At 39.4% G+C, this 27,516-nt stretch overlaps 1 protein-coding gene across 3 annotated transcripts in view; it reads right to left on the bottom strand.

Annotated features, from left to right (window-relative positions):
- The window catches only part of ACSS1 (acyl-CoA synthetase short chain family member 1), a 73,819-nt gene that overhangs the window by 8,114 nt on the left and 38,189 nt on the right, over positions 1-27,516 (bottom strand). Inside the window, exons 3-12 of one of the 3 annotated variants that reach the window (XM_027853885.1) lie at positions 26,192-26,391; positions 22,376-22,551; positions 19,445-19,597; positions 13,046-13,193; positions 11,351-11,488; positions 6,685-6,777; positions 5,464-5,576; positions 4,176-4,302; positions 2,412-2,539; positions 2,147-2,210 (exon numbers count right to left, since the gene is read on the bottom strand). In XM_027853885.1, the coding sequence (XP_027709686.1) occupies positions 2,147-2,210; positions 2,412-2,539; positions 4,176-4,302; positions 5,464-5,576; positions 6,685-6,777; positions 11,351-11,488; positions 13,046-13,193; positions 19,445-19,597; positions 22,376-22,551; positions 26,192-26,391 (1,340 nt within the window). Of the gene's footprint in view, positions 1-2,146; positions 2,211-2,411; positions 2,540-4,175; positions 4,303-5,463; positions 5,577-6,684; positions 6,778-11,350; positions 11,489-13,045; positions 13,194-19,444; positions 19,598-22,375; positions 22,552-26,191; positions 26,424-27,516 lie in introns of all 3 variants that reach the window. The other 2 variants (XM_027853888.1, XM_027853887.1) reach the window with 2 other exon arrangements.

Below are 27,516 nucleotides of genomic sequence, written 5' to 3'. Positions count from 1 at the left end.
AGGGGAGTAGGGGAGAAGATGGAGTGCCACGTATGAGGAACAGAAGAGAATGCCTGTTTGGCTGTGCTATAGAGTGTGAGAAAAGAAGTAACATATACTGAAGGCAGAAAAACAGGTTGAGACCTAGTTGAAAAAGGCCTTTAAAAAAAACAAGCAACTCAGATTTTATCCTGAAGGCAATAATTTATTGCTGTTTGTTGAGTAAGGGAGTAATATACTATTTATTGTTAAGTTTCCTGATAATCATTGGGCAACAAGGGAGCTAATGTGTAAGATTTCTTGAGTAGGGATGAAAAAAAGAGTCTTTACTGATCTTCTAAAATCCTTTGAAGAATATATTCTACTTGAAAACAAACCTTACTGGTATTTGAAGTAAGGGAGAAAGAAAAGAAAGACCTCAAGAGATAGGCTCAAGGGGCTGAGCCTATTATCCAATATACCAAAGAGGTTTTAGTGTTGGGAAAATAAAACACCATTTATAGATAATAGTAGCTTACGTTTATAAAGTGATTTATCAGTTATTTTACTCATACTTGGCCTATGAAGAAAGCAGTACACATATTGTCCTGTCTTATAGATGAGGAAACTGAGATTCAGAGAGTTTGAGAGGCTGAGTAACTTACCCAAGGTCCAAGGTAACATGGAACTGGGACTAAAATTCATATTTCCTGAAGTCTAAACTGCTTGAGCTGACCATTATTAGACCCTCTGAGACTTGCTGCCAAATCTTTGCATCTTTAACCCTATTTATTCCCCTTCACAAGCTCTATATACCAACCAAATAATTGGTTTCACAAACCTATTCACAAATCTGTAAGAATACCTTGTATTTTCCTGGATTTGTGTCTTTGCTCATATGAACTCTATGATTCTTTATTGTTCTTCCCACCATCTGCCTAGCAAAATTCTATTCATCCTTCAAAGCCCAACACAAAATTTCATCTCCCACAAGAAGTCATGGCAGGCTACCCCACAAAAAAGTAATTTCTTAAACCTACAAACTCCAATAGCATTTGTTAGCTATAGCATTCGTGTATGATACTTATCATACACTATTTATATTTTGGTTCTGGGCCTAGTAGGCATTCAATAAAAATTTTCTGAATGAAATAAAAAAGAATGCCAGCCTCATGTTCCAACAGTTGACTATCCTAACACATTATAAGAAGAAACAAAGCTGGAGAACAGTAGAAATCTTCTTGACAGCCAAACTAGGCTCAAGAATAGAAAAGAGAGATACAAAATTATAAAGCAACAAGCAACTACTAACTACCTGGGCCAGATTGGAAAATTTCTTCTGTAAGTAAGACTTAAGCCCAAAACATATGAATAACCAAACATATCATTGGAAAAGATCCTTAACAGGTTTTTGCTTAAAGAATATTCAGAGATACTATAAAATGATAGCTATTATGCTTGGGAAGCAGCAAAAAGGACAAGAGAAAACCACATGTGGCCTTCTAGGTCCTTAAATGCAGCCTTTTGACTGAATCCAAATTTTACAAAACAATTTAGGATTTGTCCTGTGAAATTTGGATTCAGTCAAAAGGCCACAGTTAAAGATCTACAAGGCTGCAGGTTCCCTACCCCGACATAGGGCACACTTAGCAACTTGACATCCCTTGGTGGGCATTTTTTTTTATCTTTACTATTCTATCCATGGTCAAATTAGCACACATCAGCAAACTCACGAGAGGTCATTGGGATATTTTTAATTTTTGAAGGAAACACTAATACAGACCTTTGGGTATTTGGCCTTTCTTTTGGAACCATAAACCAAGAAATTTTTGGAACTCTACCATAGGACAGAATGGTAAATAGACTTGGGGAGAAGAAATGTCATGGACTCCTTTCATGAGCATTTCGAGGACATGAAAAGGGTATAACTTCCCCTCCAATGATCCTCAAAAGACATTCATTTCTCCAGTAGTACCATCCTCCAATAATACACATTTATACTGAGTCAGTTTCAGAAATTTCTTACTACATAGAACGCCTGCCTTTTATTTCAAATGATATTTGCCTGTAAATTTTTTTTAGAGAGAAAAGAACTTGTGGCACCTAGGGACTTCTATTTTCAATGTTCTTCCCCAATTTGTATATGAAATTAGAATCATTTGTAAATTATCTCTTTGTTAACACTCACCTTCTCCTTTTATGTCATGAGGATAGCCAATCACTGCTGATTCAGGCACAGCAGGATGGTTAGCCTGATAATACAGAGAGATAAGAAAAACAGAACATATGAGACTAGATAAATAACCAAACTCAGAAGATTAACTACATCACCAATTTTGATACCATTACACCTGCCTCCCACCCCCCTATTACAAAATATAAAGAAATGAGGTGCTATGCAGTGTTTGCAGAAGAGGCAATTAGGGAAATGAGAACTTTTCTTTGTGAATTACCATTGCATCTTCAATCTCTGCAGTTCCGAGCCGATGACCACTGATGTTTATGACATCATCCATCCGCCCAGTTATCTGGTAATATCCACCCTCAGTTCTATAAGCACCATCTCCAGAGAAATAATAACCTGGTATGATAAAAGAGTTTAGTATCAGTAAATGCAAACTTGACCTTGGCCCTGAGAAAGGTCCTGCCAGAGTTACCAGTGACCCAATTCAGTGACTTCTTTCTGCTTGAAAACAAAAATTCCAATGGTCAAACTGAATCATCCCTGGAATCATTAGTCTAGAAAATATGGTAAATGATTTAGAAATTAAAGGCTAAGATCAAAACAGCCAAAAAAGTGAAATGCATAGAAAAGTATAACAAAAGGGGACATGGAAGCAAGAGTTCACATTCGCTAGTATTTTGTTTATTAAAGTTAATATACACATTTTAAAAACAAATTATAACTGAGATTATTTAATGCATGATCATTTTTCTCACAGGAATTAAAACTGGAAGGGACCATAGAGATCACCTGGTTTAACCTCCTCACTACAAAGATGAGGAAACTAAAGCTCAGATGATGGAAATAATTTGCCCTTGGTCAATGTCGCAGCTGGAAGTGGAACACAGGTCTCCTGACTCCCTAGTGCAATGTTTTTCCTACTGCACTTCTTTCCCATCTTCTCCCCCTCTCCCAGTGAAAATCTTGAGACTTCTGTCTAGAATGCCATGTTCTTTCACAACCCAGCTTATGAAGGGTGGGTTTTTTTAAAAGTCATTCTTGTAGGATTTAGAGCTATAAGGAACCCAGGAGATCAGCAGATTTGACTCCTTTATCCCAGAGAAGAAAACAGAGACCCAGAGATTTTAAGTGATTTGCTCAAAGTTACACAGTTAATAGAGTAGCAATCTTTTCCTTATTGGAAAAGAGGCTAAGAATTCCTCCGGTCCCTAGGAAGTATAAACAAGGAATTCATATGATTTCACCTTAACTCACCCACAATAGGTGATACAGTGGATAGAGTGCTAGGCCTGGAGTTGGAAAACTCATCTTCCTGAGTTCACATCAAGCCTCAGATATTTACTAGCTGTGTGACCCTGGGAAGTCACTTAACCCTGTTTGCCTCAGTTTCCTCGTCTGTAAAATGAGCTGAAGAAGGAAATGGCAAACCACTCCACTACCTCTGCCAAGACCCATATAAACTCCAGCAGGTCCTAACAAGCAAGAAATGCTTGAAGTTCAGTCCCAGAGATGGACCTGTCCAAGGACCAGCCTAGGTAAGCCTGGAGAAGTTCTATCACTAGGTTGACTTCAAGAGGATGGATTTTTCAGCCACGGGAACTGTCTACTAAGTTATAGGATGTTGCAATCTGCATTGCGTTATTGGAGTGCCTCCACTAATAAAATTACAGATCTTAGGAATATTGAAGTGTTTCAATATTTGTTTGTTTAGAGGTGACGAAGAAAATAAGGCTCAATTAATATTCCTGAAGCATTCTAAGATCCTTGAATGAAAAACATAAAATAAACATCATTCCTTCTAAAAGAAATACGAGCTAGTATGTATCGTCTTTTCAGTTTTAAACCCAATAACATAAGATGAAAATTTCCTGCCTTAATTTATATTTTCCATAATTATTTCCTGGCTCTTTCTTTTAGAAGCTTAGATTTGGCTCATTGGCGCTTTCTGAAAAACAAGAAATCAATATTTTGCTGAGCTGAGATTTTGTCACATCCCTAAACTATACCAAGTTATTCACTTACACACTCTTACCTGGATAAACTTTGAAGTATGCATCAATAAATCTCTGATGATCTCCATATATTGTCCTTGCCATGCCAGGCCAAGCCTGAGTAATACACAGAGCACCAGAGACATCATCACCTTCTATGACTTTTCCCTAAAAATCAGAAGATCCAAAAAAGAAAAAAAATACAAAAAGGCTCATCAGAAAACAGATCCTGGTAGAGATTTGAAGAGCTAAAGAAGAAGCTTGCAGTCAGTATTTTTTTCTTGGTTGTTTGATATGAGGCAGAGAATGAAAAGCACCTGCCCCCAAAAAGAATTCCTTTTGACTCTTCATTTCTGGTAGGAACCTCTCCCCAGACTGGAAATTATTATCAAGTACACTATCAAATGCATCATGCCAGGCATTATATGAAACAAGTTAAAGAAATATTGTCTTTGCCCTTTAGAAGACTTAAATCTAAGGCAGATGACAATGTCATTTACCTGAAAGAACGCTGAGGGGCATATCATTACTAAATACTATTATAACATACATTATATATTAACAGAAGGACAAGAGCCTGTTGTGGGTGTGAAATATTATGGTGAAATCACATGAATTCCATGTTAATACTAACTAGGGGCTGGAGGAATTCTCAGCCTCTTTTCTAATACAGAAAGGATTGGACTGGGCTGGCTAGACCAAGGGGAAATTGGAGAAGAGGGTATTTCACTGAAGTACAATCTCTGAGTGTTAGGTTATAGGAACATTTGCCCCGAAAGGCTGTGCGTGGAAGACAAAGGGGACTTGAAGCTGCCAATAATTGTCCATTACTTGTTGGACTTTTAAAAAAGCTACAAGACATTGTCTTGATATTAGTGATCTCATGTTAGGTGAGCAGGGTAGTAAGAGATCTAGCAACTTGGTGTTTGAGTTGGAGTGTGTAGTTCATCTAAAAAAATTATCTGGAAGTTATGGTAGAAAACAAATTTAATACGAACCTTGAGTTATGAAGTGTGGGGAGAACAGATGTTGGGAAGAAAAGGCTAGTGGGTCCCAACTGTTCCCAAGCCCTGAGATTGTGTGCAGCTCTGGTGCCTGCCCTTCCCCCATGCACCGTTACAAATATTTAGGGAACAACAATGAAAGAGATTTTACAGATGCCAGAGATCTAAATATCAGAGTTCTAAGCCCCTAATTAGTATTTTACAATGAGAAAACAGTGCAGCTGGCAGAGCACAAGTACATTCAGATCTTGTGGCTTGAGCAAGATCAGTATGAACATGAGGAGGTCTATAACATGAATGAGATTTGAGTGGAACTTAAACTCACCTCTTCATTCACCAAAATTGGAGTAATTCCAAAAAAGGGTCTCATAGCCATACCAGGGAGGATCTCAGCCCCCTCCTCAGAAGGCCGAGGAGCAATACAAATGCCTCCTGTTTCTATATAAAGAATATGCAAGTAAGGAAAATTGTAAGTTTAGCATAGGGGACAAGTGATATTTTGTCCTTATCTAGAATTGATTTTAAGGGGCTCAAAGAATGTTACACACACTATCTCATTTATCCATTCTGCAAACTTCTGAGTATGTAGAATTATCCCTATTTTATAGATTCATGGTGATTACACAACTGCAAAGCAAGTTTAGGATTTGAATTTTCTGGATTTATATGTTTAAGAAAGAAAACTAACCAATATACTGGGAAAATTAAGAGATATAAGAAAGCAAATTAAATTTTGTGGTACAATGACCCAGATGAGTCCCAATTATATGAGTTTTTGTGAGTTTTATGAGTTTTTCTGATGACTCTATAGTTTCCTGCGTTTGTCAGAGAAAAGCTAAATTCATTAAGGGGCAAGGCAGCATTTTAAAATTTGTATATGTCTTCCTATGACATAATACAGAATTAAATGGTGCCTTTTATTCAACAGCAAGTGCAATACACATAAGCATGTGACATACATACACACACATGTGTATAAACAAGAATATCATATACAATTTCTCACCCTAACTCATTTTTATATCGCTTTGCAGAATCTGTATGAAGTGTTTTGCAAAACTAAATTACTCTGATTACATAGAATTAGAATGCCCCTGCAATTCTGAACTTGATGGGATTATTGTCCATTCAAACTCTGTTTCTTCACCAATCTGGCTTCATCTCTGCTCGGATGAACTTGTAGCACATTGGTGATTTCCGTTAGCTGCATTCAGCATGTTTAAATGGTCTTCTGCAAAGGATGCCCTAACACTGATTCAAATATATAAAAGAGAAGGGGGAAACTATGTTCGTTAAAGGTGAAAAACTGAATAACAAAACTTTTCCTACTGGAGTTAAAGATTTAGTATTACAGACTTCTAAAAAAATAGGACCATCCTTATAAAATCCACCTGGGTATTTAAATAGCACCTAAAAAAAAAAATCCTTACTCTTTGGAGGGACTAAAGTACAGACGCTTGTGCTGTGAGCACTAAACTCACTGCTTTCTCTATCAAACTAATCCTAGTCATATCATGACACACTGTTAGTCATGATGCTTTGTTACCTGTTTGCCACCAGGTGTCTACTACTGTGCACCTGCTATCTCCCACCACCTTGTAGAGCCATTCCCAGGCCTCTTGGTTAATTGGTTCTCCCACTGAAACCAAAACAGTAAAAGAGAACAATGTGAAAATTCTAAAATTTGGGTTTTAAGGAGATTAACAGGATTCTGTATCATTTTTTATTGATCCTATTTACAATTAACTGTTTTTGTCCTGTAACTGCCCAAGTTACAATTCTTTTCTCTAAACTTAGTTCAGAAATTCAGCTGGTCTGTTAGGAGTTAAGTTTAGAAACTCAGTTCTGCTAGCCACTGTTCTATTCTTGCCTTAAGAAAATCTGTTATGGGGGATTTAGGCGGATACCAGGGAGTGTGGTCTAGTATCTTTACACCACCAAGCTATCCTTCAAGGTTGTGTGGTTTACTGTCCAAAGAATTCTGACCCACTCACTATCTTTTAACCTTGCAGGGGGACTCAAACAACGAACACATCTTAGTCACAGGAAGGAAGGAAGGGGTTGTTGCTAGCCTCTCGATTCCCAACTTCCAACCAATCATATTGTTCCCCTTGTCTCAGGTATATAACTAGTCATGTTGTCCTCAATTCTATGATGTCTCCTACCCTGTTCTATTATTTGTTTGAACCTTGTAAAAGCAAGTTAAGTCTTAAGTTCAGGGTCTTTGGCCTAGAAACTGAGTCAAAGACCTTTTCTGTTGATAGAGATCTAAATGTCGGAGTTAGATTTGTGCCCTACTAATAAAATGTTATCTTGCTTGGAGAAAATTGCCTCAGGTTACCTTTGTTGAATTTTACTTGCAACAATTTTGAGTTTGGGTCACTTGCCTTTCCCCCACGGGCAAAATAAAATGAAATTAATCTGCTAAATGTCAAAAATCTAAAAATATGGTCCTCATCTTTGACCCCACACTCAAGCCCCTGGCAGGACTATCTATATGGCCCAAAAGAAGGTGGGCTGCAGAAACCCTGTCATGATCTACAGCGTAGTGACTAGAGGTTCAGGATTAATGATCAACCACAGCTGTGCAGGGGGAGTCCAGAGGAAGAGGGAGACGGCAACAGAATTTGGAAGATCAAGCCACGGGAAAATACAGGAACAGAGACTAAAGCACAGGTCAGATTTAAAAAAAAAAAAAAAAAAGACAGGACTGTGTATGGGAGGAAGCAGAGAATCAGAATGGAAGCCAAAAATCAAGGACCAGAAACAATCAGGTCCTTGATTTTTGGCTTCCATTCTCATCTTGACAGAAAAAAAGAAAATAAGTTCCCCTGAGCCAAGGTGGTTGTGAGGAGGGGACACTACAGTTGTGAAATGCTACATGCACTTTCAAATGAGGTGACTACAAACATTTATAGATGATGCCTACTTCCTGAGAGTTCTCATTAAAAAGCATTTAGGTAAAACGGATAATATAATGTCAAAATAAAACACAGGTTTTTACAAAAGAGTCTTAGAAATGGGTTCCCCTTAAAGAAGCAATCATTCAAAGGCTTTAGCATATTATAATAATTCAGTAACCTTCTACATTAGGCCTTTCCTGATTCCCCCAAACTGCTAGTGCCCATCCTCCCTAACTACCTGTTATTTCACTACTTTATGCTTGTTTGTATTTATTCTTTTTTAATTTATGGCATCTAGGTGACACAGTGGATAGAGCACTGAGCTTGGAATCAGGAAGACTCCCCTTCCTGAGCTCAAATCTGGCCTCAGACACTTACTAACTGTGTGACCCTGGGCGAGTCTCTTAACCCTGTTTACCTCAGTTTCATCATCTATAAAACGAGCTTCAGAAAGAAATGACAAACCCCTCCAGTATCCTTGCCAAGAAAACCCAAAAATGGGGTCACAAAGAGTCAGATACAATTGAACAATGACATTCTTTTTAAATTTATTCTATATTTAATTATGCAGCAGAGATTAAATTATCCTATATGAGCCATCACAGGGATCGTGTGCCTGGAGTTCACCTGTAAATTTCTGGGGATTCGAGGGACATGGTGACTCAGCATTTGGATGCATTGGAGATAACAAATTCCCTAAGTGCTTCCAACCATGTGGTGGCTCAGCACTGAAGAATATGGTCACTTTGAAATGATCTAGGAACCCTCTCATTGGCTGCTGACCCAGATGAGCCAATACTGAATGGACTTCATAAAAGGAGAAACAGCTTCCTACTCAATCTCTTACTTTGACTCTCCCACATAGAAGATAGTATGCTTTTCTCTCGGCTCCCTATAAAGAAGGTGGGAGAGAGCATTGCATTCATTCCTTAACTTTGCTATCATTCCCACATAGAGCATAGACTCATCTAGTCAAGCTTACATATGGAGCTCTGGCTAGTCTCTTCTTTGGGTTTCCTTTCCTCAGCAAATGATGGAGCCTCTTCCTCCAGGTGGGTGTGACCAGGCTTGTCCCACCAAGTGAGTTTGAGAGATTCAGAGGTCCTGTACCCAATGAGTGAAGCGAATTGCTGGCGAGATAAGCTTTTCCATCAGACAAGTCAGTCACCAACAATAGGGAAAGTCCAAACCCTGACCTGGCTTGCCAAAAGACATGTACTTTGAGGGATACAGTGCAGATCTGAGGTGAAATGTAAAATGCAGCAGAAATATAAAATAATCAGCAGTCCTGCAAACTGCTTTAGATTTAGATAAATTTAAGTATCAACCTCCTGACCAGGTATAACAATATTATCACTGCCTCTTGTTTAGTTTAAATATGATTGCCAATCCACACTTGTGAGGGTCATTTGTGCCTTAGCTTATCTTTTGTGTATAGGAAATAAACACATGTCTCATACTTGATTCATATTGTACATTGAGTACCTTTCTACTCTCTCCTTTTGGAAAAGCCCTAAATGTGAGTCTAAGCTATAAGTAAGTCAATTTCAAGGGAGTGGAGATGGGGTTAACAAGCCAGAGTGTGAGAAAATGGAGCCTACCCCCTCTCTCATTAAAGATCATATACCACCCTCAGGACTGGACTTCATCCAGACCTCATGCCTGTGTGCAGAGCAGAGGGGCCCTTGTAGGGAAAGGAGATGAGTACAATGTCTCAGCCCTATTATAGGCCCAGCAGTTTGTTCCTTAACATTAAATTTATATATGTATTTGTGGTCTCTCCCATTAGAATGTAAGCATTTTGAGAGTAAGGTTTCTAAAATTCCCTGAGGGAGAAACAAAAAACATATTGTGGCAAGTGAATCAAACTACCAGCTGACTAGAGGCATAGGTGACATAGTGGCGGAGCACTGGCCTTGGAGTCAGGAGTCCCTGAGTTTAAAACCAGCCTCCAACACTTAGTAGCTATGTGACCCTGGGAGGTCACTTAGTTTCCTCAGCTGTAAAATGGGGGTAACATCTGCCTCACAGGGTTGTGAGGATCAAATGAGATAATATTTGTAAAGTGATTAGCACAGTGCCTGGCACATAGTAGGTACTATATAAATACTTATTCCCTATTCCCTCCTCTCTTTTTCCACTCCCCACTCAGTAACCTCAACCACCACTTTCCTATAAGTTAGAACCCTAGACCCCAAAGCCTTGGGAATATCAGTGCCCCCAGACCACCATTTGTGCTTCCAGCCCAGCCCCCGCAGCCATCATCTGGGAAAGCAGGCCCTATGGAAAAGGGCCTAGCCATCTCCACCAACATATTAGGCAAGCAGGCCAACCTAGTTGAAACAAAAAGGCCTCTTAAGAGAGAGATAAGATGTGGGATGTGCAAGGTAAGTCTAACTACCATCATCACCGCTATCTTCCCTCATACTCTATTCAAGATAGGCCAGGGCCCAAAGCCAAGAGCCTTGGGAAGAACAGTTCCCCCAAAACTCCCAGTCCTACCCATCCCCACAGCAATCTTCGGGGGAAGAAATCGCTGCAAAGGAACCCATCTTCCTCACCACCATCAAAGCCAACAGCTAATGTTCACCCCAGGCAGATAAGGCCAAAAACCTTTCCTTCCCAACCCCAATCCCAGCCCCAGTTCATCCTCCATAGCTTAGGAAGCAGCCCGTGTGGAGATGCCTGAAAACTGCCCTGAGGATGACACAGCAACAGCAGCTCAGGAGAGGAAAAAGTTTTTGTCACCAAAGTCCTCGGCTCTGTCCAAATGATGCAACATAGGGAACTCATGGGATTTGATCGGTGCAAATGACTTAAAGACAATGCCTACCCACTGTAAGGATACTGAGTCTTGCATCTGAAACGTTCTCTGTGTGTTGTCTTGTCTCCCTCATTGGAGAGTGAGCTCATTAAGTGCAAGGACTGTCTTTCTCTTCTATTTATCTACCCAGCATTTAGCACAGTTCTTAATTTTCTTCATTCATTCATTCATTCATTTATTCATTCTTTGTTTTGTATTCCTAGTGCCCAGCACATAGCATGTTGATTAATGATGACATCAACCATGAGGCAAGAATAATGTCACCCAATGTTCTCCAAAAACTACATGATATTTTTTCTAAGCATAACATTCAAGCATACCTATAAAACATGTTCCCTCTTCATGAAATGATTGTAATCCAAAATGCAAAATCTATATTTTCTGTTGCTTTTCCAGTTATACTGTATTTTACAAATTCCCTAAGTGTATTAATAAGAAAAATCATACCTCAGATTTCTTCTAACATAAGCAAATGTGTGTCTTACCTGATCCCAAGGTTCTTAAGGAAGATCTGTCATACTTCTTAACCCAAGCATTTCCATAATGCAATAGTACCCGTATAGCAGTAGGAGCACCATAGAATTGATTAATTTTCAGTCTCTGTACTGTCTCCCAATATCGACCTACAGAATGTCCCCAAATTCATTGTCATTCCCACATGTCACAGTATGGTATTGATAACTCTAAACATGTCTAAATGACAAAACAGTAGCTACCAGCTATACAGTGCTTTCAGAAGTCTTTTTTTTCATTTGTTTAAGGGTGATTTAACATACTCTCAGAGCAAAGTTACAAATCTTAGACTATATTATTATCTTCCTATTGTCCAAGAACACTAAGTCCCCTATGGGTAACATTTTTAGGAAACAAACTTCTCTTGACACCAAATAACCATAACTAGTTGAAAAAACAGAGTTTGAATGAATGTTCCATTGAGAATAATGATAGCTATCTTATATTTTAATAAAACAGTTATAAATAAGAATAATCTCTCTGTGAGGATTTTGGTGATTCTCCCATAAAGTACACTATATTGCCTTAAATTATTCCTTAGTATATGGGCAGAATTTTCCATAAGATCTGAAGGAACAAACATTCACATACAAAATGGGGTTTCTAGCTGCCCTTGAGACAGGAAAAAAAATTATAATCATCATTATAGATATAACCCTGATATAAGAAAACTTAGAATATGAATATCTAGATTTTCCACTCAACAAAAGGATCCACCACAGGGATATTTTGAATAGCCACATTTAAAGTACGGTTTACAGATTTACAAAAATGAAATGGATCCACAATTTTTCACAAACACAGTTATCAGGTAAAACTCTTGAATTATCTTTGTTACAAAAATATGAACAATTGGCTTTTGTATCATTTTTCTCCTGAAGTAGGGAAGTATATTAATGTTGTAGTTCACCAAAAATAACATTTTGTTCTAGCGGTGACTTGAGCAACCAGTTATGTAAGAAGATATTTAAATGGCTAGTTAGTATTTATTTAGTGCTTTATCAAGAGCAGTGTTAAGAGCGCTGAGCATCAAGTCATAAAAACCTATGTTCAGATCCAGACTCTGCAAATTACTATTTGGTCCTAATCAGCTCTGAGCCCCTAATAGTTTCTAAGCATCTAATGGTTTCCTTATCTGTAAAACGGAACTGGTAATAATAGCTATTCGGCAGACCTCACAAGGTGACAGAGGATCAAATGAGATAATGGACGTGACCTTTGTGACTATAAAATGCTATACAAGCCTAAGTTTCATTATTCTTATTATTTCCCTTTAGTCAAGGTTCACTGAACTGTTCCCTTCATTTGCTGGCTGGAGAGGGATGGAAAGGAACAGGCTGTTTCTACTCTGCTGCTCTTACAATTGAAATAGTAGTTTTCTTTCACTGTTTTCCCAAACCTCACTATGCCTCCAAATGCTTCTGACCTCTCTTTGCAGTTCGTAAAACCTCACTGCTTTTCCTCATCCCTCAGCTGCTTCTCGGGAGACTGTTGATTCCCTCCCATTGAATGTCCTTGAGCAAATGCAAGCTAACCACTTGTAAGACATGTTCAGGGCATTATTTCTCAGGTATTTGTTGGACTGGATATTCTCTGAGGTCTCTTCTGATAACGGAATTCTGTGGGCTTCTACAATTTGATTCCAAAAGGAGACACGAAGATCTCACCTGCATTGGGATAAATTGGAGTGCTCTCAAACAGGACGCTGGTGGCTCCATTGCAGAGTGGACCATACACAACATAGCTATGACCTGTAATCCATCCAATGTCCGCCACACAGCCAAATACATCTCCTTGCCTGATGTCAAATACATGCTGGAAAAAGGACAGATGTTCAAAGATGAGCATTATCATTGTAATGATGAGGAAATGGTCCTTTGGACACAGGGGAACAATCGTTTCTCGTATCCTGTGTTTGTAAAGTACAAATAGAAAGAAAAAGAAAAAAGGAAAGCCAGTTCAATAAAGCAATTCAAATTAGAATGATTACAGAGACATTGGATAAATGTCTGTGTTAGTAGTAATATTGGCGGTGGTGGTGGTGGTAATGGTGGTGGCAGTGATGGAATGACATTTACTTGACAGGCATCTGTCACGAGGGTTAGGGGTAGACCATCTGTGGCCAAGAAGGAGAAGCTAACAGGCCTCAGCAAGACTAAAAACTCTGAACTCTAATGTCATGCTCTACTGAACTGAAATACCTAATTCAGACCATAAGACATTCAAATTATGCTGAAGTCTCATAGAATTATAGACTAACTTAGAAACCATTAAGTCCAACCCCTCTTTTTACATTAGAGGAAAATGAGGCCCATGAGGTTACTTGCCCAAGGTCACACACCTACTGAGAATGTAAAGCAAGGTTTGAACTCAAATCTTTCTGACTCCAAATCCATTGTTCTATGTACTATACCACACTGCTTCACATCAACAGCATGTCCTCTCTTTTGAACAATATTTCCTGAGGAACTTTCTACCACTTGCAACATCCTCTGCATAGGCTGCAATACTTCCAGCTAGCGTACTAATATTTTATAGCGAAACTGGGGGAAAAGGAAGATTGAGAGATGTTGACAGGGAGACAGATAGGGGTAGGGCTTAAGGGGAACAAGAGGAATAGAAAAAGCCTATTGCAGTTTCCCAAAAGCAAAAGAATGGGAATACCGATTTTTTCCATCTTCCTCCCCTCCACTAGGATGTATGTTATCGTACAGAGAAGCAGTGTAGTATGCTGGAGAAGACACTAGACTAAGAGCCAAAAAGATCCGAGTTCTGGTCCTGACACTCACCCTGTGTGCCCACAAACAATCTAATCTCCCTGAGGCTCAGTTTTCTCATCTGTAAAAAGAAAATAAGGGTAGCTAGACGGTGCACTGGATAGAGGTCTGGCCTTGGAGTCAGGAGGCCCTGAGTTCAAATTCGGCCTCAGACACCTGACACTTACTAGCTGTGTGACCCTGGGCAAGTCACTTAACCCCATTGCCTTGCCAAAAAAAAAGAAGAAGATGATTTAGACTACACACTTTGTATACTTGTTGTTAAGTAGAACTCTTATGAAAATGAAACACATTATGTAAATATGAGTTACAATTGCTGCAGAAAGGAACCATTTAATACTGAGAGAAAGAGAGCCCACCTTGAAGCCAGGAAGACCTGGATTCCAATCCCTCTTCTGATCATACTGGCTCTGGGTGAATCACTTACCCTTTGAATGCTCTCAACAACTCCCTAAAACTAAAAAGTGCCAACCTGTATTGGAAGAGGGAGTTTCTTCACTTGGAAGTTCTCTATACAAACGAAATCACAGGCACAGTTTGTATGTTACCTTTATTATTATCTCAGCTTTAGCTTTTGTGTAGAAGGTAGGCGTTAGAATTTGGTTTATTCAGGCTACTTTCTAACAATTCATGCTGTACATAAAAGGAAGGAATGGGGCACTACCACATCCCTTCCATCCCAACCCACTGACTCCTCTTTCTGAAAAGCTTTATTAAGCACTTACACCGTGTTTTAGGAGGTGACGTAGAAGATGACAAGAAGAGGTGAGATCTACTAGAGAAAAAAGAATAGAAGCATAGCTGAGTGGGAACCTGAGAAACCAACAGTTGCTCCAAGCAAAGCCCCTAAATGGAGGTACAGGGATGAGGTGTGGGATTTAAAGGGAGCCCTCACAGTGCTCTGGCATAGTCTCTTGAGCCAAATGGAAAATCATAATGCTTTTGAGTATTTTCACCTCACAGCATTGTATGTACGTCAACATCATTGATATATACATACATATATATGTGTGTATGTGTATGTGTGTGTGTGTGTCAACATCATTGACTGCTGATTATCTGTTTATAGGAAGTGATGGCCTCTCCTACTCTCAGCATCCCTCCAACTGGCACTTTCCTTTTAATGAGGCTGCCCTAGGAGCTAAAAAGAGCCCAGTGCACACTGTCTGAGGGACAGGCCTAAAGTTTTCATTCATAAAATGCCCCATAAACTCCTTGCACTTAAGTGATCCCCATCTCTTTTATTCCTCTGCCATTATAGAGGTAGCTAGGTGTCTCAGTAGATTGAGCATGGGACTTTGAGTCAGGAAGAACTGAGTTTGAATCCTACCTCAGACACTAGCTGTAGGACCCTGAAAAAACCACTTAACCTCTTTCTATCTCAGTTTTCTCATCTGGAGAACAAGGATGATAATAATAGCACCTATCTTTCAGGTTTGTTATGAGGCTCAAGTAAGTTAACATATGTAAAGCACTTTGGAAACCTTACAATGCTAGCTATTATTATTATTTATTTGTCTTCTGCCCAGGTGACAAATCTAGCCCAGGTATGACGGTAGCATAAGAGAATTTGGGGCAAAAAAACCAGTAACCATTGGATTTAGCTCTTCCAAATGTTCCTTTCAAATGTAAAAAGAGCACCCTGCCCCAAGTATAGTCTAAAAGAGAAGAAGACAATATGCTTCTCTTACTCTGGCCGCCATTCTCCATGATTCTGTCCTTTGCAGCTGAGTACACTCAGTATCAGGTACACTAAGAGTCAGCATGTCTTCATGGAACCCATAAAACACACCCCACTGGCTTTTATATCATGATAATATTAGCTGCAAATAAAGCAATTTGCAAACATGACTCGTGCTCTGCACATCCTTATTTGCCATGTAAATGTGAGCCAATGGAAAATCAAGCGCATGAGCAAAGGGCCAGCCAGTTTTCCAAGCACGTTAAGTCCCATGATCATTCCCAGAAGGCAGTTAATGACCTCAGTAAAAGTATTAGCAGTAATTGAAACCAAAGTGGAAGATAAAAACAGTTGGGGAGTTGTTAAAATCATACAAGCTTTGCTAGTGCTGTGGAGAGCCTTGAGGACAGTGACTACGCAGCTCGCTGGAGGTCTTTTCTCCCTGTGGCCCAAGGAATTCAGAGAAAGCAGGTGCTCTCAATCAACGAGGTGATTATTTTTGATAAGCTGTGCTGGCGAAGTCTGTGAACTTTTTCCTGATCTTGCTCTCACTGATTCATCTCACAATCACACTAGCAGATTAAGCTGGCACCACCTCTTGCCAGATGGAAAACAAAAGCCCCAGAAGCTGGCAAAACCAATCAAAGAGTCAGCCTTGTGTGTTATATTTTTTTTTTAGGTCTGTGTTAGTATCCCTGGAATCTCCAGCTACTGAATACAAAATACCAAAACTCAATCCTGATACCCACGAGGAAACTCACCAGACAGAAAGCACAATCGGACTTACTGTGGTAAAGATTTCTTTAATGCTTGTACTTGAAGGGATGGTAAGTGTTTTTAATAGAGAAAACTTTATTATCTATGCAAAGGTAAAGTCTAGGGGGCTGACAAAATCATGATATCTAAAATGTTCCAGAGGTATATAGAGTTTTCAAAGGAAGAAGACTTTAATATCACTTCAGGGTATACATTCCCACACCTTTGTCATGGGACCTAGGATTGCTTACTGCATCTGCAGATGATTCTAAGAAAAACCCTGAACTAGGCTCTCCTTTGTCAGTACCTTTGGAGTACATGAAGTTTTTCACAGAAGGAACTGATGACCCAATCCCTTCTCCCACACCCTAACCTTTGACACCAATTGTTGCACTACTAGATCAGCCCAATGATTTTATCTGGAAAAGGTCGAGACCTGGACAGAGATCCAACAAAAATGTTAATTGCTCCATCAACAGCCTACAGAGCATGTTGGACTTGGGGTCAAAGGTCCCGAGTTTGGATCTGAATTCTGTCATTACCTGTGCAAACTTGGTTAACAAATCTGGGTCTCCCTTTTCTTATCTATTAAGTGAAGAGGACAAAAGCAGCACTTTGAAAATATAAAATAGAGAAGAGTGGCAAGCCACCCGTAACTGCCCTTGAAATGAATTACATGTGCTTGTGAGAACAAAGAAACCCTAGAAGAAACATTCTGGGATGATGGGAGAAAATAGTGAAACCCTTGGAGGGAAAAGAGGACTCCAACAGAGATGGGAGAGAGGGGCAGAGAGGGGAAGTGGGTCCAGCAATGAAGAGAAAAACAGAGCCCATGATAGGTAACTGGAGAGAAAACCTGAGCATTAGAGATAGAGGTGAATGAGAATAATTGCCATGGCATAGGATTTGTTCCTTCATTTCCCTACTGTTAAAACTGTTTGGGGAGGGGAGAGGGAATCCTGCTGCTTGAATTGAGAAGGCCAAGATTCATATCTTGCCCCTAATACATACTAATTATGTGACCACAGGCAAATCACTTAACCTCTTAGTGTCCAGGATAATTCAGTCTAAATCTGCATGGTAGAAGGAATTTCCACACCAGGAGTTCTCCACACCAAGATATCACAGATATGCACCAACCTCCTCCCTCCCCCCAAAAAAGATATCCTACATGGGGTATATGGCTTCCCACCTAATAATGGTAAAGGATACTATAATAACTCCCCCACATTAAAAGAAATATAGAATTTTAAGTTCTTAAAATAAACAGACTTAATTAAACTCTCCATATTGTTTTGCAAAATGATACAAGTCCAACTCTAGTATGGAATGTAATTACTATATTACATGTAATTACAGTAGTTACTATGTGCTACATTTAAGTTTTTCGAACGAGCTAATCAATTCAATTTTGTTTAAGAATCCTGGAATGCTAAAGATAAAGGTGACCTGAGCAATCACCTAGTGTAAGCTCTTCCTCTTGCAAATGAGGGCATTGAGGCTCAGAGTGGTCATAGAACTAGTGACAAAGCTGGACCTATTATCTGGATTCTAACCCCTTCTACATGACGCACCATGCTGCCTTTATCAACGTGACTTTAGAAAAGCATTATGGAATTTGTGGGATAATGGGAAAAGTCTTGGCCAGAAGACTTGAGTTTATGTCCTGGGCATAGACAAGTCTTTGAACCTCAGTCTCTTCACCTATGAAAATGGAGACAATACCTCTCCTGCCTATGTTACTGAGTTGTTAGGAGGACCCAATGAGAAGCATCCCTGAAAGCCCTTAGCAGACTACAAAGTGCTACATCCAAAGATGTCACAAGCATTATCATTGCAGTATCTTTAAAATAATCCATCATTCCACACTTTCCTTTGCCCTTATCACATTCCTCAATCTCAAAGTGATGAAGCATCCAATGTGAGTATATGGGCATCATATTTTTTTCATTAAAATTCAGACATCATCACAATCTGATTTCCAAGTATCAGGATCTTGGAACCAGTCTTAATTCACACCACTGGTTTGGTACCATTGAAAGGACAAGCAGCTAGGAATCAAAACACAAGAATTCTACTTCCAGATCTCTCATTAACTAGCTGTATGATCTTAGGCATGTCACTTTATTTCCTTAAGACTGCTTCCTCATCTGTCATACAGGGAGAATAATGCCAGGGAAAACTAGGTGGCATAATAATTAGAATACTGAACCTGTACTCAAGAAAACTTGAGTTCAAATCCAACCTCAGACACTATGTGACCCTGGCCAAGTCACTTAATCTTTGTTTGCCTCAGTTTCCTCAACTGTAAAATAGAAATACTAACATTACTTACCTCCCAGGGTTATTGGGAAGATAATATTTGTAAAGTGCCTGGCACATCATAGTTACTTAATAAATGCTTGTTACCTTCCTTCCTTTCTTCTTGTTGTGAGGACGAGGTAAGAAAATATGTGAAGATGATATATTTGCTTTGAAATGCCTGAGAGATAGTGAGGTATAGCAGACAGACAGCCACTCATATTCAGGAATTCTGATTAGCAATGTGACCATGTAACCTGTCAGTGCCTCAGTCAGGCACTAAGACGTTCATCAATTTCAGATATGTGCATCGGTAGATGGAATTTACACACCAAGAAGGGTATGGAACATGGCTGGGGGGTAGGGGTAGGCAGAGATTATTCAACAGTTATATTGGTTCTTGATCTGCAGCTGAGTATTCATAAACTTAACTCAGTTCTATCCATCGTGTCAGGTTATGGAAGAATTAACAGCAGCAAACAACATTTTAGCCACAAAAATCAGTGATTATTGTCTTCTTTCTCAATACATAATAGGACTGCAATCAATACCTTGTGTGTTACGGCAACATAAAGCAAATAACCAGCCTGGGTGTGGACAAGCCCTTTTGGCTTGCCTGTGCTCCCGGAAGTATAAAGCATAAAGAGTGTGTCTTCACTGTCCATGATTTCAGGAGCACACACAGGATTCTCCTTGGCCATCTCCTGACAAGACAGAGAAAATAAAAGGAATTACACAGGGAAGTTACCAGCTTCTCTCCTAGATCTGGCATCTGCCATCTTGGCTTCTTTGAAATTGGCATCTCATTAGTGATCAAAGTTCTCAGCAGGGCTCAAGGAGTGGGAGGAGCCTTGGAGTCAGGAGAGATCTGGGTGGGATTCCTTCCTCTGACCCATAGTAATTGTATGACCACGAGCAAGTTATTTAATTTACCTGAGGCTCAGTCTTGTCATCTGTAACATGAGTTAATAATAACTGCAGTTGCTGTCAACAAATGTGATAGCATCTTGTAAACCTTAAAGTGCTATATAAATACCAGTGAGAGGCAATGTGCCATGGTGGAAAAAATTTTTGGAGTTGGTGTCAGGGAAAGTGGGTTCAAATCCTGCTTTGGACCCTTAATTATGTGACCTTAGGCAAGTCACTGCACCTCTCAGCACCTGTTTCTTCATCTATGAAATGAGAATAATACTTTCATTGCCACCTCAAAGGATTGTTCTGAGGAAAGAAAGGGCATTGTGAATGTTAAAGCACTATATAAATGCAAGCTGTTGTTACCAAAAAAAAAAAAATCACAGAAGAAATCAATCTACTATTCCACATGATGCCTTGATGCCTATCATTCCCACTGTCTGAATTACTCTCCCATTGCACCAATCCATGTCTTTCCTTGTCCCTTTATAAATGAGCTTAGAAGTCATCTCTACCAATAAGCATCTCAGTTATTCTTTATCTCATGCCCTCTCAGCACTCATTCATTTAGCAAATGTTATCTACATGTTTGTACTGTGGCATTTAAAAAGGTTCAAGAGACATAATTTATGGGTAATTTTATCATTTTATTAATAATGCCAGCATTTTAATAAAAGGATGTTATTTGGCCATCTCTCTTAGACCAAAGACCCCTAATCACAGTGGGGTTACAGTTTATATGCCCCTGAAAAGATAGGTGTTCCTGAGGATGGCAATCAACTCTGAGTGGTTAAAAATTAATGAGAAAATGAATATTACAATGAGGGGCTGAGCTATATCATAATGAGGGTCTTGGGATACGTGACTTGGATCACCTAAATCTTGGTCAAAGAGACTTATTAGTTTCCATCACCTGTCTGTTAGATCCACGGTTTCCTAAACCTGTCTGAGCAAACACAATGAGCAGAAATGCAGCCATTGGGGCAAACTTAGAATTTCTTTTACTTCCTGACTAGATCTTAGCCTGTGTCTTTTAGAAAAATTTTCCACACGAGTTGATTTCTGGATGAGGAAGTAGAAAAGGGAAAAAAATGTTGGTCCTAATACAATAATTAGTTATTAATACCAGAGAGAAATAATCATTTCTCACAGTATGTTGTATTGAAAGCATTGCTTCATATTTTTCATATGTTCGTGTTGTCTCTGCAACCAGATTGTCAGCCCCTCGAGGGCAAGGCCTGGACCTTCTTCATTTTTTTTTTTAGCTCTCACCTCAGTATTCTACACATCTTTGATCACTCAATTCAATGTTGCTAACTGGCTTACACCTTCTGAATATAACTCAAGATTAGAACAATGAATTCAGAACACTATCTGACATATTTCATGAGTTTGAAGTACAATATAATGCCCTCCAATAACTCTAAGTTTCTCCAGAGTTCAATTTTATCAAAAATTGGTAGGATGTTGAAAAAAAAGAATGCTATGCTCAGTTTCTCATTGCCAAAGTGTCATAGAAATTCAGTAAAGTGGAACAAAGATGTCACAAATAAAATTTTCCTACTTGAATTTCTTAAGCTATCAAGTACGAACACATATTACTCCTACACCTTCATTTAGTGCCCTTGGGCAGCACTCAGTTGGCTGCCTATCCAACTATATGCAATATGCATTTTTCATCCACTTTGATTTTCCAATGTGTCTGACCAGGCAAGGCTATAACTTTTTAATAACTAGATGTCATTCAGGCAGTCCAAAATTGTTGTAGGACTCATTGCAATCAGTGTAATGTTATCCAAAAACAAGAGTACATAGAGAACCTGAATTAAATAGTCAGTAACATATAGCTTCCAAAAAACCGTGTAGCCACAGAATTTCCACCCACAAAAAGACCATCGATCACCTCCTCCTTCCCAAATGTCCTTGGAAACACAGTGCCTTTCTTGATCACCTCTAGCCTTTTTCAAAATAAGTTATTAAAATGGCAACACATTCTGCTGACCAATCTTCTTCAGCTTTAAAATTGCTACTTTCATAGAGGCTGTGACAGTGCATAGAGCTGCAATAGAGAGCCCTGGCCAGGACTGAGTTCTCATTTACCAGTCCTTCTATTACAAAGGTAAAGGTTATTTGCAGGTAAATCAGCACTGATACATGGATTTAGGACCATAGACTTAGAGCCAGAAATAACCTCAGAGGTCATCTGATGCAACCCTCTTCTTACACAGATAAGGAAATGTAAACCCAGAGAAGTTAAGTAAATTGCCCTAAGTTATACAGAGAGGCCAATGGAAAAGCAAAGATTTGAATTCATGTCTTCCAACTCCAAATCCAGTATTCTTTCCACTGTATCACAATTGCAGAGCAAAGGTAAAGTCCTGCTTAGGGATTACAATTCTTATGAATTTCCCTGTAGCTAGATACCTCCATCCAGAATCCCCAGTGAAAACATAAAACCTTCATGTTAGGGTAACATTAAGCTGTGATCAGTTAATACTTTATTGGGAATCAATTACTGGGAAAGAAGAAAAAAAAAACAATCCAGAAACCCTGACATTGAATGAACTTACTTCTTCAAGAGGAACATCCAGCTTCCCCATAGGGATTTTGTTGTCTGTTCTCTGAGCTACTAAGACATGTTTAACGGTTGGACAGTTCTTCACGGCTTCATCCACTATCTTCTTCAGCTCGATGATCCGTCCTCCTCGGACTCCTTGGTTGTAGGTGATGACCACTTTGCATTTTGCTAATTAAAAAGATAAATTTGAGATTCATCAATTATATTTCCATTCTGCCACCTAGCTTCTGTTTCTAATTAGTCACTGCAAATCATAATGCTGTAAGCCTACTGTAGAGAATGTCTTTCAGTAATAAGTCTGTCTCATTTGCAAGCTTTCTACCCAAAGCAGGGTGTAGCTAGGTGATGCAGTGGATAGAGTGCCAGGTTTGGAGTCAGGAAGAATCATCTTCCTGAGTTCAAATATGGTCTCAGATACTTATTAGCTGTGTGACTCTGAGTAAGTCACCCCAACCCTGTTTGCTTCAGTTTCCTCATCTATAAAATGAGCTGGAAAAGGAAATGGCAAGCCACTCCAATATCTTCACCAAGAAAATGCCATATGGGGTTACAAAGAGTTGGACAGGACTCAACAACAACAACCCAATGTAAATATTCCAAAGGTATAGTGTAACCTTGTCAAACTTGAAAACATCAGAGAGGAGAGAAGTAGGTACTAGTTCTTATCTACATGTCTTTCAGACTAGAGGTTCTTAACCTTTTCTGTGTCTTAGACCCCTTTAGAAGTCTAGAGAAGACTCCTTTTCAGAACCACATTATTTATTAAAATTCATAACCAAAGGAAATGCTTAATTTCAGTTAGTGAAAATAGTGATAGAATTTTTCCCATCCAAGTTCACAGACTCCTTGAAATATATCCACAGATCTCTTGAGGGTCTAAAGATTCCAGGTTAAGAACTTCTACCTTAGAACAAATATTTCAATAGTTTATATCAACTCTATCAACCCTTGCTCATCTTTGGGTTTTTGTCTCTTTTCAAAGATTGGTAATAGTGCTGTCAATGCAAGATATTTAAAATGCCTTTCCATTTATTCTGAATTTAGAAGATATCATCCCAAGAGATGTGGGCTAAAGAATCCAGCACTGAGAAGAGTTCACCTTTGCAGATGCCTCCTAATCTGCTCAGCCACAAAAGCCACTCTGGTTCTTGAAAAGATAACAAGAGTCTTTGACAGGGTCAGCAAACTACAGCCTACCAGATGTAGCCTGCAGGCCCTAGTCTAGGGGATTTCTGCTTGAATGGATCAATCTTAAGAGTTGTGGCCAGATCCACTAAGCCACTCCTAGTCCCAAGTCTCAAGGGAGATCAGAGAGCTTGATTCCAAGGCTAACCCCGGAGTTCAGGCTTACTGTATATTGGATGCAAGAGGATCTCAATCTAAAATGGACCTCTGGCCTACCTAAAAGCAAATAAAGAACTCTCAAGTATCTTCCTAACCTAGAGCCAAGTTAGACCTCCCAGAGTTACTCTAGAGACCTACAACCTGCTATCAAGGAACTAGAGAGGTCACCTAATCCAACCTCCTTCTTATATAGGTAATGAAATATAAACCCAATTAGGTTAAGTGAATTGCCCAGTAATACAGGTAAACCAGTGGATTTGAACCCAAGCCTTCGGAATGCTATCAATAAACAATAACTAGAAACATAACTCTTTAGAACTAAAAGAGGCCACAGAGTTTATATAGTTCAACCCCCTCATTTTACATACCAGGAAAGTGAGATCTATAATAGTTAAGTGACTTACCCAAGGACACACAGCAAGTTAGTGGCAGAGCTGATATTGAAACCCTAGTCTCCTAACCACCATCCATTGCTTTTTACCCTGTACTGTGTTGCCTCCCTAAGTCAGCCCTTTATGAAAAAGGGATAACATTGACCCAGAATTTTACCAAAGCATATTTTTCTTGATGCAAGCTAAAAAGAAAATGACCATCACGCTGTAAATATATTGGTGTGAAAATCATCATTTATCATACATTGCTCATTTATTTGTTCAATAAGTATTAATTAAATAGCCTAGAACACTGTGTAGACCCTGGTGAAGGAATAGATAGATATAAAGATTAATTAAAACATGGTCACAAAACCAAAAAGAATCTCAAATATTATCTAATCCAAACTACCTAAACAGGAATCCTTTCTATAACTTCCCTGACAAATGTATTCCTGCCCTCAAATCTAGTAGAGGGGAATTTTTTTTTTTGTAACCAGACCTGTAACTTCATCTGTAAATCCAGTGAGGAACTTTCTGTACCTTCTCTCTGCAACTTAGACTCTTAAGAGAGCTGCCTGAGCCACAGAGAAGGTAAATGATTTACCCAGAATTCCATAGTCAGTACGTGTCATAGGTGGGACTCCAAGGCCAGCTCTTTATCCACTATCCCAGGATGCTTCTCAGCACATGGCGTGGGGATGGGGTTAGAAGCAGGAAATTAGACAATTAAGATCAGTACGTGTCAGGCACTCTTAAAATATATAGCACAGACATTTAGTACATATTATACACATATATATTATATTATTATATTATACACAGGACTTTCAGTCTGTTGTCCATTGAGAATTAAAGTAGGATCTTGGTACAAATCCCATGCTTCCCTTCACTTTTCAAAGCACTTCCCTTCATAGTAATTTGCAGTTACATTTACTTTGATGCTGACGGGTTTCAGCCCCTGTCCCTTGATGGAACAGCCACTTAAGGTGACAGCACTGAGATCTCTTGACATAAACCTGAAGCTGATGAACACTGTAAGGACTTTTCTGTTGGATTGTTCCCTTAGAGGTAATGTTAAGGTCAGCAGCAACCTAAATTCTATCAAGTCCTATAGAAATGGGAGCAAGAAATGGATATATAATGAGAAGGCCTATTGAACAGACATCAATATGCTTGTACAATGCAGTCCCTCACATAGGAAAGGCTGGGGAGCTTGCTTCTAAAGAGCCATGACGACATGAGGAATACAGAAACAGGGCCCAACAATAAAGGTGCTGTTTGGGGTTCTTACAAAAGAAAACTAACCCGGGCTTGCCCAGGGCCAACATGCAAAGAAATCAGTTTGGCCAGTCAATAGGACAAAGGGAGTATCTTGGGAGCCTTTTGCATCCTAAATGCTTTTAATCTAGAGCCTTCTCAGGGACAGTCATCTTCTCACCAGATTTCAATGAGAATCCATTTTGGTCCCCTGAACTAATACATCATCCCTGCCTGCTCCTCTATTTAGTGTGTAATTGAATAACAACATTTTGGGAATGATCAGACTCTGAGGAAGCCACTGTAGAGACCCTAAACTAGGAGAGAAAACTCAGGAAAAGGTGAGGAGTTGCTGCCCGAATGCTCCAAATCTTCAATCTTCTTAAAAAGCTGAAGAAAGCTACGGTTCTCAACAATTGCTAGAAAGTGGGCCAGATGGAACTCACAGGCAGGCAGATCACATGAGGACTTTCAGAAAGATACATTATAAAATTTCTCCTTTTGTCCCATATGATCATTATCTCTCACATTTATTCAGCTTTCATATCCACTGTCTTATTTCATCCTTTAACAACCCTGTAAAGTGGAAGGGGAGGCATTATTATCCCCATTTTATAGATGAGGAATCTGAAGCCTAGGAGAATTAAATGCCTAAGTCATCCAGCCATCTAATTAGTGGTAGAGCCAGAACTAAAACCCAGGTGCTTCACTGATTTGGAAAGGTACAATTTCAAACCATGAGGGAAGAGCTAGACAGGTTGAATCAGAGAAGAGTCAGAACTACGGGGACCATTGAATCTCCCCACCCTTCACATCCCCAGAGACATGCTTACCATCGTTAATCCTTCCAGATAAGGACTCAGCACTAAAACCAGCAAAGATCACTGTGTGAACTGCCCCAATTCGGGCACAGGCCAGCATGGCTGCCACTGCCAGTGGAGACACAGGCATGTAGATAGCCACCCTGTCTCCTCGATGCACTCCATGTTTCTTTAATGTGTTGGCCAGGCGGCACGTGGTCTCCAGAAGTTCCCTGCAGCACAGGGAAGAGGTTGACATTGGTAACTATGAAGAAGAGACATAAAATAAATTTGGCAGGCTAACTAGAATCCCCATGGGCAGAATTAGTTTTGAATATTATATTCATGCCTAGCTTCACAAAGCAATTATCAGTTATTTTGGATTTGAGAGTGACCTATTCCCGGGATATTCAGGCAAAAGTTGCTTTGAGTTGGTATCCAGTACAAGAGTTAGAGTTAGTCTGGGCACCTGGATTCTCTCAAAGGGTATCTTCTTATTTGTGAACTTTGCAGATACACATCCCCTTCTAACAGAGAAGAGTTTAGGTTGTAATTTTTTTCAAAGGAAAGAGACGGCTTCTACTTTCTGTATCATTGTGCAACATAGGTTACTGTCTAGTAGATCATGAAAAGAACAGGCATGATCCTTACCCCAAATGCTAACCCCACTACAAATACCTTACTCTCAAGCCATGTTAGGTATGTTCCTTGGTACAAAGGAAACAGGGAGGGAACAAAGGATCATAGTTTTCGAGCTAGAAGAAATGTAGAAGTCATCCAGTCCAGCTCCCTCATTTCACAGATGAGGTAACTGAGGCCCAGTGAGAATTAAGGAATTTGCTCACAGTCATACAAGTAGTCAGTAACAGTGTTGGGATTTGAATCCAGGTCCCCTGGCTCCAAATCCAATGCTCTTTTACATGACACCATGTTGGAGACATTGTTTAATTTAGTGACTGAAGGGGGAAGGATTCGGAGTCACCTAATGAATTAGTATAAGCATACACAAGAGTTAATATAAAGGGAGAATTCGGGGAGAAAACATGCATCCCCTTTTTTCTCCCCTCCTCCTTTAATAATGCCTCTTTGTGCTAGATACCAAATTGATTTCACTGAATTTCACAGGAGATAAGTGTTAAAGAGTGGAAGGGAAAGAATTTTTTTAAAAAAAGGCAGGAAGCAGGAAGAAGCCCTGTGGGCTTACAAGTGTACCCAAATACCTCATTGCTTGCAGCTCCCCACTGCTAAAGTGTTCTTGGGAGTGGTTCCTGGGGACATTGACTTCAGTGGGGTATAAACATGTCATTCAGCCAAAGGTTAAGAGCTAATTAGCATACCATGGAGCTTCTTACATATGT

This window comes from Vombatus ursinus, unplaced genomic scaffold, assembly GCF_900497805.2.
Source record: "Vombatus ursinus unplaced genomic scaffold, bare-nosed wombat genome assembly UNPS02010219.1, whole genome shotgun sequence".
NCBI classification, from domain to species: Eukaryota; Metazoa; Chordata; class Mammalia; order Diprotodontia; family Vombatidae; genus Vombatus; species Vombatus ursinus.
This window is presented reverse-complemented; position numbering and strand designations above follow the sequence as displayed.